At 34.3% G+C, this 18,851-nt stretch overlaps 1 protein-coding gene across 1 annotated transcript in view; it reads left to right on the top strand.

The window, feature by feature from the left end:
• The window catches only part of EYS (eyes shut homolog), a 671,723-nt gene that overhangs the window by 108,339 nt on the left and 544,533 nt on the right, over nt 1-18,851 (top strand). The window contains exons 6-9 of the mRNA XM_051778236.1: nt 9,931-10,053; nt 11,757-11,870; nt 13,010-13,123; nt 13,562-13,675. Coding sequence (XP_051634196.1) covers nt 9,931-10,053; nt 11,757-11,870; nt 13,010-13,123; nt 13,562-13,675 — 465 coding nt within the window. The remainder of the gene's footprint in view (nt 1-9,930; nt 10,054-11,756; nt 11,871-13,009; nt 13,124-13,561; nt 13,676-18,851) is intronic.

Genomic DNA, 18,851 nt, shown 5'->3' with positions numbered 1-18,851 from the left:
AAAGTTGTCTATCTTTACCTTCAGTATCTAATTTCTTTGTCACTGTTTCATTAAGGGAAAAAATGACCCCACTATTATTCATTATCTGGAATTAAGAGAAATATAATTAAAGAGTCCCTTCTCATTATCAGAAGACAAAGTCTGAAAAATACTAAAAAACCTGAGTCTTTAATCGGTATTCCTCCCAAACAAAGAATTGATTGGGTCTGTGTAGTGAGTCTGGTTCAGATGGAACTAATTTTCTTCACAAAAGCTCTTACAGTGCTGTGTTTTAGATTTGTGACTGGAGTAGTGTTACTGACACAGGAATGTTACTGTGCGGCATTTGTATATTGTTGAGGCCATCTCTGTTACTCATTTTGCCCTTCCAGTGAGTAGGCTGGAGTGGACAAGAAGCTGGGAGTGGACACCACTGACCCCAATAGACCGAAAAGATATCCCGTTATCCCATATACATTATAGTCAGCAATAAAAGCCTAGAGATATTTTTTCTAATGCAGCTGTTGCTCAGAGACCATGTGGGCACTGGTGGGAGGTGGAGAGTGACTGCTTTTGCATCCCTTGGTGTATGTTAAATTTTTTTTTTGCAACTCACAAAATTGTCCTTATCGTGTCTGACCAGTTTTCTCACTTTTGCCTTTCCAATTCTCTATATAAATCAAATTTCAAGATATACATTCCTTTCTCTACTTTTGTTATTAGAATTTTGTTACTAATTTCATTGTTAGAGAAAGATGACAGTGCAATGGAGTTTTAAGTTTCCTTGCTTGTAATTGTCATACTTTTAGACTAAGTTGCCATACATGCTTTAAGTTGTAATATAAATCTTAATATACATGTTCCGTGCAAATGAAAGTCTTTGAGATTTATGTGAATAAAATGCTGCTAAAAAAGTACACATTAGGTCATTCCTCCAGTGATCATATAATTGTGCAGACATTGCATATTCAAAGTGTGCACTATGATGTAATACACAACTGTGTATTCTGTAATACACTGGCAACTGTACCTTTTTGATCATAATGTTCCCAGAACACAGCAAGAGTTATACTTCTAATCCTAATCTTCATTATCTGTTGAAAAGTGGACATAAAAGTATGAAGAGAAAATAAAACTCCCCAGTTTCTACTTCTGTGAGATTTCATTATATTACTCTTACACAAATAAACATTTAGTGAGTTTCTGCACTGAAAGACTGGAATATATATAATTTTGCTAAATTAGGAAGTAAAACAAAATTCTATGATTAAAAACAATTATCGAAATACATATACCTTTTAATTACAGTTTTTATAAATGAAAAGAAGTAAATGGAGAAGGAAGAAGAAAATTCACGTGATGAGGTTGAAAGCCATTCATTATACATCAGCATATACTAGGCAGTGGAAATAAGCACGTACAAAGTGTAGGAGAAGAAAAAAGATGAAATCCAAAAGCATCATATGAAAATAGGAAGCAAGAAAGGGCAAATGAAAAGAGCAATATAGTTTGCAAAGTTCATGAAAAAATCTGCTAAAGGGCAGGCTGTGATGAAGAAAGAGAAAGTAAACGTGGTTAAGAAAGCACATGGCAAATTTCTCACTGTTGTGAAAGGATACAAACTTATTAGATGTAACAGCTTTACTAAGCTACTTTCTTTTTTATAATTCTAATTTTCTTCCTGTATTTCTCTCTTTATCAGTGTAATACTTCATGCCAGTAGTAACTGAAATTTTCCTGCAATAGAACAAGAAAAAATTGCTGGCTTCCATTCTTTTTTTCCAAAAATATGTTGTCGTTTATAAGGCTAAAAATACAGGGGGAAAAGCATTTGATTAATAGCTCATTTGTAATGTCAATTCAATCCTTCAACCCTAGCAGATGACTTAAAAAATTCACATTTTTCTGATAGAAAACCACTATTTCAACGTGGATAATAAGACACTGAGTTACTGTTAGCAAAAGCAGGCGCAAAACAGTGATGTCTTGAGAAATGCTGTAATAACCCATTACAAATCCCTCAGATGAGGAAGTATCTCTATGAGAGCCTTTAGCTTGAGTCTATTACTTCTAAAACTACTGTAATGGTAATAACAGGATGGAAAGGAATAATCTCTCAATATTAAACACTTTTTAAAGACCTGTTATAAAACCATCATAACTGTATTTCACAATTCACTAAGGTTATACTCTTTTAATAAAGGATTTAGTTCCCAAATTGTGACTAATTTTTAATTTGTTGTCTCTTATATTTGGCATCTCTACATTTTTCTTAATGGAATATGTTGCCATTTTTAAGTGCCTCTTGTTGACAGAATGAACCTATTCAAATTTAATAAGAAATTAATAAGATTTACATTGATGTAATCTCTGGCTCTCTGTCTTTTTATGATATTAGAAATGCAAATGACATTTGTTTTCAGAAACCATGTTCCAGAAAACGGCTATAGACACATAAAATTTCGGTCAATATACTTAAAATCATACTTTTTGTAAAGCAGTTAAAGTGATAGTCAAACTACGGTCTTTTTCCAATGTTACACTGATGTGTCTACTAAACATAATTTTTATATGATCGGTTTATATGTTTAACAATTGTTTAGTCCAAAACTTCTATTTCTGGAAAGCAGGTAACTAATAAGTGATTTTTCCATTACGTGTCTAAATATTTTCAAATTCCTAATAGAGGATCTAAAGGTTTTTGGCAATCTCTGATTTAAAAAAAAAAAAAAAAATAAAATTCTGAAGTCTATTTATATGAACAAAACTGAAGCACTCTTTATTCTACTCCCAATTTTTTAGGAATATTAACATTCTTTATTTTGGATAACATTTGCTCTTTTCCTTTGACATTTCCATACACTGATTTAATTCTTCATCTATGCATTTGTTCCATCTTGATGCTATCCCACTCTTCTCTAAAATAACTTCCTTGATTGACAACTCACTTTCAAACTAATCTTCTGGTCCTGCAATGTACTGAAAAATAATTAACATTTGTTCAATTTTTAATTTCTGTGGCTCTATTTGCATTAGTAAGGAGTAAAAACATTGTATCAAATTCCTGACATTGTCAGTTAAGAGAAATGCCTTACCAGACCTTTAGCAAAGTCTATAGCTGTTGCTTTATGGGTTTTAATCGCCTATTTTTTTTTTCCCTTTACTTATCTGTTCCTAGAAAAAATCTTTTTTTTTTTTTCTCAGCTTTTCTGGTAGCATAGGGTGTTCTAATGGAATAAGAAACAAAGGATCATACTTGGATCTCATCTTTCAAATTTACAAAAGACAGACTAAAAAATATACAATGAATAACAAGGAATGGCTGTGTACTTTGTGTCCAATAAGTTGCTTATCAGCAAATTCTAAGAAATAGTTTAAACCCAAAATTTTGCCAATTTAGTACCATGAATGGCATGAACAGCAAGTTAATGTATGTTTATTTTTATTTTAATATTTTTCTTCCTAAATTCTACTTAAAAAAACTTTTACACTCCTGAGGAAATGCATACCAAACTTCATGATGCACTTCAGAAACAATGGTTTCTCTTTTAAATAAAGTCATTGAACTTGCTTTCTGTAACAAATTAATTCATCTCTAAAATAAGAATATTAAACTAAACAGCTCTTTATTTGATCCAGTATCACATCACACTACAGGGGGCAGCTCATCTTCTTATCTCCTTATTCTTTCCACATGAATTCTGAAAGGCAGGCAATATCTCCAAGATATGACTGAGGAAGAATAGCAACACTGCTCACTGCTTGTGCTGAGTTTACTGGGATCTTCATTGATTTTTTTTTTTCAGAGATGTTAAACTGAAATTTTGTGTAATTCAGAAGTTAGGAAATTCATATTAATTATTGCTGTTGCTGTTTATATTTTTGTCGTTACTTTTGTTGCGGGTTTTTGTCTGTGTTTTTTCCTCCAGACCTGCTAGCAGCATTGCTTTTACCCCAATTCTAACTGGTTTTGTCTTCTTTGGAAACAAATATCTCAAATATTTATTTTTTAAAAGTTATCAAAGTAGCATCTGCAGTCACTTCTTTATAAAGGGAAAAGAGTAGTATGTCTCTGGATCTTAGCTTTAATTATATGCTGAAATTTTACTTTGTTTAGATCCTGAAGTTATGTTTCATTGCATGATGTCATACTAGACTGATCTATGTACAAGATGATGCAACCAAAAAATTATATGGAAAAATCAAAACTATATTAAGCAATTTCTTACTCTCACTTTTTCATTATTTATAAGGGAATTTATAAATGTCATAGGCTTTGCATATCAATTACAGGAAGTAATGTTCTATGATACCTTTCACCTTCTCAGTCGATCTTGACATCATCCCAAAAGAAGCAACAAACATTGACCACTTTGCATCTTCATGGTAAAATGAAAACCACTATTATTTCGTGAGGTTTTTGTTGTTTTTTTTTTTTTTTTTTTTTTTTACTTTTGCATCTACATTATTATGCAGTTGTAAAACAGCATTAGGTCCTGTTCTAATGCATCATACCACAAAATGGTAAAATAGTCTGACACATTCTAAGCCAGCAAGCACAGTCAGAATAAAAAGTTATTCTGTGTCTTCTTAGTGTAAATAATAGATTCTGAAGCTGCCTCCTGTGGTACAGTAATCAGACTTCTACTGTAATAGCTGTAAGTCTTCGGGTGTGTTTCTGTAAGATGTATAGAGTATACCTCTGTTTTTCCTTAATCCTTTTTTTCTAGTTCTAATCCATCTTTTAGTGGAACTGACAAAACTGTTCTTACAGTATTGGAAGATGTATTTGGCTGTTGTGGTCTTTTGCCTACTTTTAAGGGGGTTTTTTGAAAGAAAAACACTGTAGAGCCAATAATCCTCCTACATCTTCTCATTAAATTGTATGGCTTAAGGTCCAGCTTGTCCAAACCAGTAGAAATGGTCATTGAAGTCAAGTAGCTAAAAGAGAAATGCTGCATGTATTAGCTGTCACTGTCAGAAAGAAATTCTAGACAGGGGAAGAATGAAGAGAAAGAAAATTACAGAAAGGTCAGTCACTTCTTTTAAAAGAAGCTTCTAGAAGAAAAAACTGAAAGTATCAATCAACTTCGTAACAAAGATAGAAAATGGTTGACATACAATGCCAAGAAGTTTTCAACATTCTTTCTGTATGACCTGAAGCAAAAAAAAGTTGATGTTTCCCTGTCTATAAGAAAGATCTGACCAAGCAATAAAAGAATAATCATAGAATCATAGTATTGACAAATTTTGGGACCTCTCTAAACAGGGACAAAAAGTCAGGTTTAGAAAAAATACGTTATTTATTCTGTACAGGGTGCAAGTTGGATGTTTTCCGCAAATCAAGCACACCAGGGGGTAAAAAGCAAAAGAATTTATACACTAAAGTATGCATAAGCCCACGTATCTAATGCATAGTTACTGCCTACCTAATGCACAGTCATTTAACTTGTGCAGCCTTACGTAATACTTGTTACTGCACCCACATGGGGCTTCTTCAGGAGTCTCTACTCAAAACTGAGAAGGGGGCATCTTCCCAAATGATTACCAGAGACCACCAATGTTCATCTCAAGATGCACAGAATACAAGAATGATGTGATCTGCAGCTCCAGCACTACTACGATATCCCTGGTTGGAAGGGACCCACAATGACCATAGAAGTCCAACTCCTGGCCCTTCACAGGACAAATCCAAGAATCCCGCTGTGTGCCTTCAAAAACTGTCCAAATGCTTCTTGAACCCTGTCAGGCTTGGTGCTGTGAACACTTCCCTGAGGAGCCTGTTCCATTGCCCAACCACCCTCTGGGTGAAGAATCTTTTCCTAGTATCTAACCTAAACCTACCCTAATAGAGTTTCATGTCATTCCCTTGGGTCCTGTCACTGGTCACCGGAGAGGAGATCAGTGCCTGACCTTCTACTTCCCTTCATGAGGAAGCTGTAGACTGTAATGAGGTCTCCCCTCATAAGCCATGCTGGCTGTATTGTCTTTCAGGTGTTTTTCAATAGGTCCCAGAATAATCTTCAAAATTTTACCAATCACAGAAGAATCTGGAATGCTTAGATGAAAATGCATACTTTTCATATGTTTATTTCATATTTTCACATACACAGCTTCAGATGTGGTATTTAGAAATGACTCAGAGCAATTCAGAGCTGTTGACTTATGGATAGGTCAAATAAAAGAAAGGTAGAAGAGAGCAGAGATGAAGTATAGAACTGTCAGGACTTACTTGAATTCTTGAAAAAATACTAGAGAAAATGTGAAGATGAACTATTTGCAAGCCTCTAAAGCTAACAAAAATATAATGGTCACTAGATAACACAAATTTCTCAAGAGTAAAATGTGTGAAACCATTGTAATTTCTGTTGTTAGGTGGTAATAAACCTTTGGGATAAGGAAGAAGTAGGTTATGTATATCTTGAGTTCATTAGCATTTTTATAAGGAAACATAGGGAACACTATCTCAATGAAACTACCACAGAACAACATGTAACTCACTGCAGGGGAACCTCAGCTGCGGTGCCTGGAGCACCTCCTCCCTCTCCTTCACTGACCTTGTGGTCAGCAAAACTGTTCTCCTCAGATATTTTCACTCCTCTGAGCACCATCACACCTGCACAATAACTTTTCTTCCTCTTAAATATTATCTCAGAGGCCACCTCTCATTGGCTTGGCATTGCCCAGTAGGGGGTCTGTCCTGGGGCTGGCTGGTGTTGGCTCTGTTGGACGTGGGGGAAGCTTCGAGCAGCTTCTGATAGAAACCACCTCTGTAGCTCCCCCGCTACCAAAACCTGGCCATGCAAACCCAATACACACGCAAAGGTGATGATTTTTTTTTTATGCTGTTAATGGTGGCACATTTTTTAAAATTTTTATATTCTGTAAAATTTTTGCAATAAGAACAATTTTTATGCTTGAAATTCCAGAGGACCCAAGGAAAAGTAGGATTTCATTCTTATAGGTGCTGAATAACAAAAACAGTAGTAATCAGTCTATTCCAAAAGCTAAATTAATAAAATGGTTTGTATGTAATTATTGTCATATCCAATATAAAAAAGGAGAGATTAGTAACCCATTAGTATGAATGAATCTTAATGATAATGAATTAAATTCTGTCATTTCTTTCTTTCAGTCTGTTTAAGCTTTTCCTAGATGTAATTTTAACAGGAACTATATAACTTTTTTCCCAGAAGTAGTATTTGTTCAATAACAGTGAATGAATGCATATCAAATCCTGCTGCCTCTGACAATAACCCTTAGTGTGAAGTTTCAGTTAATAGCTTCAGATGTACCTGCCATCTAGAATATAAGGAGCCATGTAGTGAAATTGCCATGAATCACTGTGTGGCTGGACTATGTCAGAATGGATCACAATGCAATGATCTCCCTAGAGAGCTTGTGTCATAGTCTGACTAGTAAAAACCACCTTTGTCAGGAGTCATTTGGATTTGTCAGAAAGAAATGTCTCAAGACTGTAAATGGGGCATTTCTGGAAAAAAATTAAAAAATTAAACTGTTGCTAAATTTCCATTATATAAATTTATGAAGTAAATGGGTATCGGTAGCAGAAAAATCATTTCTTTTTATAAGAAATAGTGTATTCTTAAGTTCTGCATCTGAATCTGTTTTGATGAGAAACTTTACTCAAAACCAGATGTTAAATATCAAAGCTGAGCCATGAACCCACCACCCTTTGTTCTTCAACTTAGTATAATAACTTCAGGTATTATTATATATTATATATTGTACTAGTTGCAATACTTTGATAATTAATTCAAGGCACAGAAATAAAAACATACATAGATTAAGAACTTTATTTCAAGTCTGTAAAATTATTATGAATATTCATTTTTATTTTGTCAAAGACAAAAACGTGTTAGCTTTCCTATATTCATTATCTCTACTTAGATGATAGTCACATAATCACATGTAACAGCTATACATATATCTATCTATGTATAGCTATAACCATCATTGATCGATGTTTCCATTTTACTACTTTATCATAATTTTTTATATTAGTTTTATGTAGTACTTCAGTAAGCAGATGTTAACAGCTATTTGCAAAGGCAAAAATGAGAGAGACTTAAATTTTTAATAGCAGTCAACAGGAAGGAAAACTTCGACTGTGTGAGAATGTTGCACAGCTGGTGTTCAGGGTGGAATTGAAACAGCTTGAAGACACCTTTCTGCATCTTCTGATTTAGAAACCAAAGTGACTGCATGTGTACGGCAGTTTTAATGTACATTGTCTTGTATTTATGCCTCAAAGGGTTGTTCGACAAGCCAGAATTTCTAAAGTGCAGCATGTTCCGGCAATCTACCCTGATGGTCAGAAGTTTCTCTCTTACCTCTTGTAACAAGATGTTCAAAAATTAAAAAATCTTCCAGATCAGAAGCTCTTCAGTCATGCCCTAACGGCACAGTTTACATTTCCTTTAGTTTGAAGACTATGCTATGCTAGGTCCAAACAGGACTGAACTTTTAAAATTTTGTAATATTTTTTTACTCTGAATCTGCACTTAATAAATGCTATTAAAACAAGGTTGTGTTTGGTTTTTAAAGCTATCACGTTATACTGTAGGAATACAGATTTTTTGGAACATCTTTGACCAAAGACTCTTCCTTTTTCTCCTTTTTGTCTAAGATATTGACGAATACAAAGTCAGGTATGGGGCAACTGGATGGCATGCTAAAATCTGTTCTGGCAATACTTGTGCTACTGAAGCATCGTATTACTTTATAAATATTTTTTAAAATTAAATGTGAAGTTCAGATCTTCAGCCAGACTTGGCTTGTAAGACATTGCAATTAACGATGCTTAGCTCACTGAACCAAATCTCTGGTTTAAATCTTTAGAGGATTTCCATGCTGCCCTTGTTAAATTATAATAAATAGGTCCAGTCTATTTTGATATTTGTTGTACAAAAGATACTTAGAAAATTTTTAAGTGCTCAGTTAATAGGAGACCAGAAAATTATACTTCTTATACTTTAAGTCACTGAGGGTTTATGACCAAAGTAACAAAAAAAGTGTCTAAAATTTGAAACTTCACAGTTATATTCAGAACTTGGATACTAGCACCACACACATGGATTGATTTTTCAATTGTTTTATATCAATTAATCACTTTTATTTTGTTTGAATTTTTTTTCAGTGAAATGAATATATACTTGCAATTTTTTATTGTGTATGTTCAAAAATAAAGGAGCTGTTATCAATGAAAATTATGATTTTTCTTACTGGATGATGGCTTCAGAAACTATATCATGGTCAATATACCTAAAGTGTAAAATGTAGTTTAATGTTTTATCTTTGAAATTTATTTTTTAAATGTTGTGCATACATACCCCTCAATAGGAAACACAGATGCTTAGTTTTCACAAGATTAAGTTTCTTATTAACTACAAGTTAACTGGTTCAAAAAATCAATACCAATATGCTGCCAAACATGTCTGTTCTTGTAATACCTGCTTTATAAGAGAATGGATTGGGACAATTTATTTTTTTTATTCGTTTAGAAACATAGGATGTTTTCTTAGTGTGGTGACAGAACACCATACTAAAACTGGGAAGACTTTTATCAACAACGTGCTCACTGATGTATCAATAAAAATAGGAATTTTGTGTAAAACCACTTGAAGAATTTGACATTCTATCTAATTCTCATGAAGAGTCATTGTGTCTTGAATGTATTTTATTGTTATTGCAAGTGCTGCTTTACCATTGACTTTATCATTATCATTACAACTTTGTTCCATTTAGAATTGCTTTGTATATGAAACTGAAACTGTCAAAGAGACTAGAATATTTTACCCTATACTAAATACAATTTTGAAACATAAGAGCAGAAAATTACATAGTAAATTGGTTTATCACTTGTCTGTTTTTCAGGACTAAATGTGATAGTAAATTTCTTATGTTGTCTGTTACTCTATTTTTCATCAGGTTTTACTGGTCAATTCTGTGAAGCAGATGTTACTGCCTGCCTGTCACAGCCATGTGGAGCCTCCAGCATCTGTAAAGAGGCATTGGATGGCTATCTTTGTTTCTGTGCACCTGGCTTTATAGGTGGGTTCAAAGTGGTGTTGTTTAACATGTTTGAGTTAGTCCTAAACCAGAGAAAAGAAGGTTATTCAAAAGTAGCAATAGATATGATTTAGCAGTGTGCCTCTGATTCAGGCAGAAAAAATTTTTATTTCCTGACACACAAAAGTACTTGGCTGTGTAAGAGTATTCAGCTGTAAAAAATACTGACTACAAGGGACTATTTCCACTCCAGTAATTATTTATACTATTTTAGATATGGTGTCTGTCTTGCATTGATGTGATTTGAACTCACAGCCATATGCAAGTTGACCTTAATTTATCTTCTTCGTGCTCTGTGTAATAAAAAGCATGCAGTAACAAGGGCGCCAGCTGCCCAATGTACATCCAAGATCCTGAGCAGGTTTAACTACTCATTTTTAAATATACACTGTATGTCATTGTCATTAATTTCACTAGATTAAAATTAGTTTGGCTATGTCAGCATACTGTCATGGTAATTCCAGATTACAGTGTAAAAAAAAAAAAATCTTTCTAGATACAGAGACATATATTTTTGATCAGCTATATGACTAAATAATCAAGGGCAGTAGGAATTCCCTGAGTGGCAGATCAGCCCTGCAACCCAGATACATCCTGTCTAACTCCAGGGACTTGGACAGGGCTCTTAAAACAGTAGTAAGATGACACTACACTCTCTCTCAATAGTTAAGGAGGACACAGACAACCAGAGGAATTCAGATCCTGAGTAGACTCCACACCTCTTAACTTTTTGCTCCACATCCTATTGTAGGTATCCATTTAGGTGAAATAATCTGTAATTTAATAGCTCCAATATTTATGTCTTTAATGTAATGAAATGCTGTAGCCTGTTTCTATGGTTGGTTTATTATTATCATTATACATAAAATAAAATTGTATTGTGATAATTCTTTGTGAGGTCTTATTTTATTTAAATGTTCATTTAAATTCTTATACTGCATCTAAATAACAGTGGATTGGTATTTTTATTATATACTTTTTCTATGGCCAAACAACAACTTGAAAGCCCCTCTGAAGTAGTCAGGAGGTTTCTACCTATCTTTTAGGCATAAGTAATAATAAATTTGATGCCATTATTGGATAATTCATATACAAAAATCAAATACTTTCTCAGCTTTTTTCTACCTCAAAGACCAGAAAAAAATATTAGGTACAACATTCACAACTAGAAATCAGCATCTATATTTTTTCCTTCATATATTTAGAAATACGTGTCAATACCTAACTTGCTAATTATTAATTTAAAAAAAATGAAAATGTGTTCATAATGAAAATCTTTCCTAATATTTCCTATAGAGATCTTCATAACAAATTAATAAATCAATTACAAAATAATATTAGAGAAAACATTAATATTTTAATATTTTGACTTCGATACCTTACTTACACTTTTGTGATGTTTTAGGAAAACTCAAGGCTTTATTGCCCTTAAAATATGAAAATATGAGAATTTTTGACTACATCTATAAATTAATCTATAGAATTCTCACCCAATCTTTGTTGAACATTATGTTCAACACTCTATTTTTACCTTTAATCACCAAGAAATGAATTCCCCAAAGACATTTTATGGCTCATTGGTAAAAATTCTCTAACCTCAGTTATTTCATTTTGTTGTTGCTGCTTGCCCTGGTGACTCACAAGTAGTGTGTTCCTACTGAAGTGAAACCTTCACTTGTTTCCAGGTCATAACTGCGAGATTGAAGTGGATGAGTGTCTTAGTGACCCTTGTCACAATGGAGCTACTTGTGTTGATCATCTGAATGCCTTCAGTTGCATCTGTCAGGATGGATTTGAAGGTATTAAAAAATCCACAGAACTATAACTTAGTAAATCTACTTTGAGTTTTACACTAATTTTTTTACATATTGGACGAGATGCATATATACTTATATGGTTATCATCTGAAGTTATAAACATGTCAGTTAGGGAAACTGCATCTTGACCAAATTATCTATTTTGTTTTCATTATAGCCTGGATCTGAGTGTTTGCTGCTGACTGGTGGCTTGGCTGTTGAAAACAGATTCGTGGGGTTCTGTGAAATTTTGCAAATAGGGGATACTCTTTTCTGCAAGATTTTAAACATTTGGCAGCTTTAATACAATAGAATTGAGGAAAAAACCAATGTGTGGTAAAAGTTTTGGTTTTGGCATATTTGTACAGTTCATATGAAAAATTTAATCACTTTGAGAAGTAGATCCAATAATATCTGTAGCTATTATTTGCTTTAAGCTCAGATCAAGAATTTAAAGTGTATCCATTTTCATTTTAGAACACCAATTTTTAAACATGGATTTTTAATCATCCATAATTCAAATGTCATAGTGCAAAACATTACATTTCTACTGCTTGTTATATTCAGAAAAATTATCACATTTTTGTTTCTTAAAATTCCTTTAACTCCCAAACCTTGCAATTGATGTAATTTTTCACTTATTCTTCAAATGATAAAAAATTAAGTTCACTGAGAAATATTAGCAATAAAGTATTTTTACACTTGAGTAGTTATGTGGGGGTTTTAGCTATAGTCTAGATTGGAATAAATTGTCTTCTTATCTATAACAGATTTCTTTTTCAATTTTCTGGGAGTACCTCTGTTGCCTTATCATAAACATAAGAAATATTTCCTCTCATGTCACTGTAGTGCAGTATATTATATTCGGTGTAATTTGTTTTCTGTTCTCCTATATTCATATAATAGGAAAATTGTCTTTAAGCCTTAGGAATTTATTTGATGACTGTACTTTTAATATTTTTGAAAAATTAGTGAACAATGTAAACATTTAGAAGATGAACGTCTCTTATAGATTCCTGAATATGAATATAAAAAGGATGTAAAATACATTCTAGTATGTGACTATATTCAGTTAGTTTGTTTTTTAACTAGATGTGCTATGGAGTAACTTCTATCCCCTTTACCTAATTGTGTATGTACAGGTACAACTTGTGAAGCAAATATAAATGAATGCCACTCTTCTCCATGTTTTCATAATTCATCATGTGCAGACCTTATCGGTGGCTATGAATGCATCTGTCTACCTGGCTTTACTGGTGAGTTGTTTTCATGGTGAACCTTGTTTTCCACAGCGAGGTAGTCCATTAAGACATTATTGACTAATTTGCTTGTGTATTATTCTCATTTCTCTTTATCTACCCTGGTGTAATGTTTCATTTCCATTCCAGCAAACTGGAACTCTGACTGCGTCTATAAACTACATAGCACAAGATAAATTAGTCCACATTTAAAGAGCCCTTCAAAGCTTACACAAACAGGGAAGATTACTTACCATTTAACAACTCAGAAATAAGTTGTCATGTATTTGTTGTGATAAAAGCTAAATGGATGCTGATATTAGTAGTGTGGCTCTTTATTTGGCTGATGTATGTTAGCTTCTCTTCACAAGTTGCTTGAGATTTTTGTGGTACAAATAAATTGGAATTGGCACCTGATTGTCTTAGTAAGTGTTCAAATCTTTCATCTTTTCAAAGGTGCAAGATGTGAAACAGATATAGATGAGTGTGCTTCATTTCCCTGCAAGAATGGAGCCACCTGCATTGACCAGCCTGGTAATTATTTCTGCCAATGTGTGGCTCCGTTTAAAGGTAATGAACACCAAGGGAGAGGGGAAAACAAACATAATTAACTTTAGAAAGCATTTCTATCAATTGTCTGAACTCATTTCACTCTTCCTACAGCATTATTAGTCCTTTATTTTCTCAAGCAAAGCTTTTAAGGTAACCAGCCAAATATGCCTTATGTTGCAAGTAAGGTTAAGAAACATTGTTTATATATCTACTAGGTGTGTTTATTTATTAATAAAAATTGATAATTTAAAATCAGTTTATTAACAGAACAAGATTGCTTACAAAATGAGAGCTACATGTCCATTAAACTGTCATCACAAAGATTGGTTTCTTCTCTACAGTTTTCTCTCTAATTTTATTGGTCATGGCATTTTCTGAATTACTTTTTCATTATTAGAAAGTAATTTATAGCTCCCTTAGAATCCAGAAACTCTGTGTGATTATTTCTTTTGATGATTTTAAAGGCAATACATTTAAATTACAAGGTTTATTGTCATCTTTTTCATAGAAATTTTGGTATTAAATTTTAAATACTCACTACTAAAATAATTTAAAATAAAGTGTATTATGTTCTAGTTCAAGTGATAATGTCAATTAAAAGCATCTATTGATTTATAAATTAAATATAAACACATTTTTCCTTAGCAGTTCAATATAATGAAACATACTTAGGATTCCAGAACAATCATTAAAAGGCAATTTTCTTGATACATTGAAACAAGAGAACTTCTCCCTTTTAGGCAAGATGCTTGAATAAAATTTTTTATTCGTGAGCTCGTGAACAAACACTCGTGTTTGTTCTTATTATTTTAATTAATGGTCAAAATTTAGTTTGTCATTTTTATTAGTTTTAATTTATGTTCTACTGAATAAAATCTAGTACAATAACAAGTAAATGACTACTGCAGGACCATAATTGCCTCTGTGCAGGAAGATGTGAAATCGTTTTCAGTACATGGTTAGAAATACTGGTCTCTGAAGTACTTGTTACAAAAGAAACCATATTTCCAGAAGACTTGTTATTCATTTAGATATTTAAGTAAATAATTAAAAATTTAAGAAGTCAAGATTTCTGTAGCCAACCTTCAAGAAGCTAGCAGTGTCTCATACTCTCAATGGAAATGTTAAGCCCTGCTGGCAAGATTCATAAAACGTAACTGAGATCCTCTGAGAACATAACAGAAGAAAGTAGTTAATAACCTGCTGTACCACTTAGACACTCACAGATCTATGGGGCCAGATGGGATCCACTCGAGGATACTCAGGAGCTGGCAGAAGAGCTCACCAAGCCGCTTACCATCATTTATCATCAGTTCTGGCTAAATGGGAAGGTGCCAGATAACTGGAGGTTTGCCAGTGGGACAACCATCTATAAGAAGGGTTGGAAGGAGGATTCAGGGAACTACAGGCCTGTCAGCCTGACTTTGATGCCTGATGAGGTTTTGGAAGAGATCATCTTGAGTGCCATCATGTGGCACATACAGAGCAACCAGGGGATCAGGCCCAGTCAGCATGGGTTTAGGAAAGGGAAGTCCTGCTTGACCAACCTGATCTCCTTTTATGACCAGGTGACCCACCCAGTGCATGAAGGAAAGGCTGTGGATCAGAACTGTCTACCTGGACTTCAGTAAAGCCTTTTATATTATCTCCCATGGCATTCTCCTGGAAAAGCTCTCAGCCCATGGCTTGGGAGGATTAAGAACTGGCTGGATGGTCAGGTCCAGAGAGTGGTGGTGAATGGAGCCACATCCAGCTGGTGGCTGGTCACTAGTGCAGTTCCCCAGGGCTCAGTGTTGGGGTCAGTCCTGTTTAATATCTTTATCGATGATCTGGATGAGGGGATCGAGGGCACCCTCAGTCAGTTTGCAGATGACACCAAGGTGGGTGAAAGGTAGGAAGGCTCTTCAGAGGGACCTGGATGCAGTGGATCAATGGGCCAAGGCTGATGGTATGTGGTTCAATAAGGCCAAGTGCTGGGTCCTGCACTTGGGTCACAACAACCCCAGGCAGTGCTACAGTCTGGGGGCAGAGGGACTGGGAAGCTGCCAGGCAGAGATGGACCTGGGGGCTCTGATCAACAACCAGTTGAACATGAGCCACCAGTGTGTCCAAGTGGCCAAGAAGGCCAATGGCATCCTGGCCTGTATGAAATAGTGTGGTCAGCAGGACTGTCCCGCTGTACTCAGCACTAATGAGGTCACATCTTGAGTACTGTGTCCAGTTCTAGGCCCCTCACTACAAGAAAAACATTGAGGTGCTGAAGCGTGTCAAGAGAAAGGCAATGGAGCTGGGGAAGGTTATGGAGAGTAAGTGATATGAAGAGCGACTGAGGGAATTGGGATTTTTTAGCCTGGACAAGAGGAGGCTCAGAGAAGACCTTATCACTCTCTACAACTACCTGAAAGATGGTTGTAGCAAGGTGGGGGTCAGCCTCTTCTCCCAGGTAACTAGTGACAGGACAAGAGGAAATGGCCTCAAGCTGTGCTAGGGGAGACATTAGGAAGATGGACACCAGGAAGTATTTCTTCACTGAAATGGTGTTCAAGCATTGGAATGGGCTGTCCAGGGAAGCAGTGGAGTTGCCCTCCCTGGAGGTGTTGAAGAAATGACTGGACATGGTACTTAGTACTATGGTTTAGTTGACAAGCTGGTGATTGTTCAAAGGTTAGACTCGGTGATCTTGGGCGTCTTTTCCAACCTAAATTATTCTATATTCTATTCTATTCTATGATATTCTATGATATTCTATTCTATGATATTCTATTCTATGATTCTTGGTATAGCATGTCTGAAACTGTTCACTGGTTTATAGCGCTACTCAACACATTCCAAGATCAAATTCTTATACTGATGTTGCCTAGATTTATGCTGGTGTAAATAAAAGAAGATTTAGTGTCATATGAAAACTCTACCTCAGTCTCACACCATCTGTTTATTTAGTATTAAACTGCTGTAAATGTAGTCTTTAAGAGATTCACAGTAAGCCAATATAATGGTTAGTTAAACTATGTTTTTTAACTGTGTGAATACATTCAGGTTACTGTAATGAATAGCTTTGTGTGCACTAATTACAGATCACAGAATTACTTCGTTTGTTAAGAAAGTACATATATGATATTAATGGTAGAAGTTATGTAGGAACACCTGTTGTACTTTTAAGTATTTTCACAGATTTTCTTGCTTGTGATATTCTCAGTGGAAAACCATAAATGCTCTATTATGAATGCTGTCATTTACTTGGAAAACAGTCTGAAGTTGTATTTCCATAATATATTGCAAAGATTTGATTCTCTAATCACAAAATCTGACTTGAAGGGCATGCTTTACTACTAGGAACGTGTAATATATTAGGAACATTTACCAGTTGATCAGGAAGTGTAGAACAGACCTCTATTATACTGAATGGAGAAATATGGAATACAGAGCATGATGTGGACATTCAGGTGCATTCTTACGAAAGGTAGCCTGTCAGACTGAGCTAGAAATTGATTCTACGTGTAGAAACTGATTTCTATATGTTTATCTCGTTTTCTTCTTAATTTTCTTGACTATTCTCATTTGTTCATTTTGACAAGGAGACTGTGGATGATTATGACCAGGAAGTTTTGATTTTTCCATTTTTTTTTGCTTCCCCTTGATTTCCTCTTGTTCTTAAAAAGGAAAAAATTTTTACTTTCTTCACATTTCAAGTCTGCTGAGAGCAAGTATAGCTACTACTTGTTTTTAAGTACCACAAACTTTTTGATATCCTGAATGTTTACTTTTTTATTTTAATAAATTTTCACAAACTGTCACATTAATCCTATATGAATAAGAAAAGTCATAGAAATTTAATTAAAATACTTCTGTGCACTCATATTTTCTTGTATTTTTCTTGGGAGGTGCAGTGGGTTTGTTTTGTTGGTTTTTTTAAAGCATAGATTTGTCTACTTTGACAAAATGTTTTAACTCATTCCATTGGCTTCCACAGAATACTGGAAGACATCCAAGGCTTTTAAGAAAAATGATGCTTGGGCAGTGGTATATATTTTTCTTCAAATGCCCACAGTCCAGGCTGTGCAAATTAACTCTTCAAGCCTGATATCTGAATGAGGATTTACTTTTCTTGTGGGCACAAAACTTTTTTTAGAAAATCCAATTTCCACGGTAAAGTTAATGCATGGAGAGCACTGGAGAAGTATATCTTCTGATGCTGCTGGTGTAACATGGTGACAAAATTAATATATTCTTCTCCATTAGTGTTCCTCTGAGAGAGGATTTCCCCACAGCTGGTGTAAATCACTGGCCTTTCTATATATTTTAGTATTTCATTGGAATTTATGCCACTGAAATTGTTACCTTTGACTTTTCTCAAGATGAACACCTTGAGTGTACTAACAGTCCATCTAGGCATAATTCAGATATAAAATAACATCTTTGTCAACTTCTAATAATTTTCTAATTACTAAATATGATAACTGAAGTATTTTCATCCTATTTCCTCCAAAGTCCTTGTCCTGTGGAGGAGCAAATTGATTTTCTGTTTTCTAAAATCATTGAGTTTTACCTGTAGTCCTGATAAGATATAAAAAATGAACTTCAAAGTCCAAATACTTTTACACCATAACTCTTTTGACCTTGTTTTGGAAAAGCTCAAGATTTGATTAACGAAGGAAAATCTATACCAGGTTACAGAATGAGATTCCTATGTAAACCCACACAGAAATCCTAGAAGTTACTGAGCCTCACTGAGCCTGTGACTAAGGTTAAATGGAGAAAAAAAATAGCATCCAGATTTGTATAATATGCTTTTACCATTTATAATAGTTACCTATGCTGGAAGTACTGTATGTGTTTGTGAACGTGTTCTAATTAATCAAAAATGACAGTCCAGTTATAAAAGTCCAATTCTCTGTTTCTGTCTGCTTTCACTAGTGTTCTGCCGGTAACTTGTATAGTACAAAACATTATTACACTTCACACAAAAGCTGAAAGGCAACTTGCCATGCTTGCTGCTGCTTACGTATACTGCAGTGTAATGTTCTTTACATACAGGATTTAACCTCAGTATATTTCCGGTATAGTTGCCTCTGCTTGGTTGTAATATATTAGTACCTGCAAATATTCTACTCTTTTTAGAAATATCTCCCTCCTCCACCTGTTTTCTATCATAACTGAGGTACAACAAGTATAGTCATGTATATAGAACATTTTT

This window comes from Manacus candei, unplaced genomic scaffold (assembly GCF_025592945.1).
Source record: "Manacus candei isolate 608988 ecotype Guabito, Panama unplaced genomic scaffold, ASM2559294v1 h1tg000011l, whole genome shotgun sequence".
Lineage (NCBI taxonomy): Eukaryota > Metazoa > Chordata > Aves > Passeriformes > Pipridae > Manacus > Manacus candei.
This window is presented reverse-complemented; position numbering and strand designations above follow the sequence as displayed.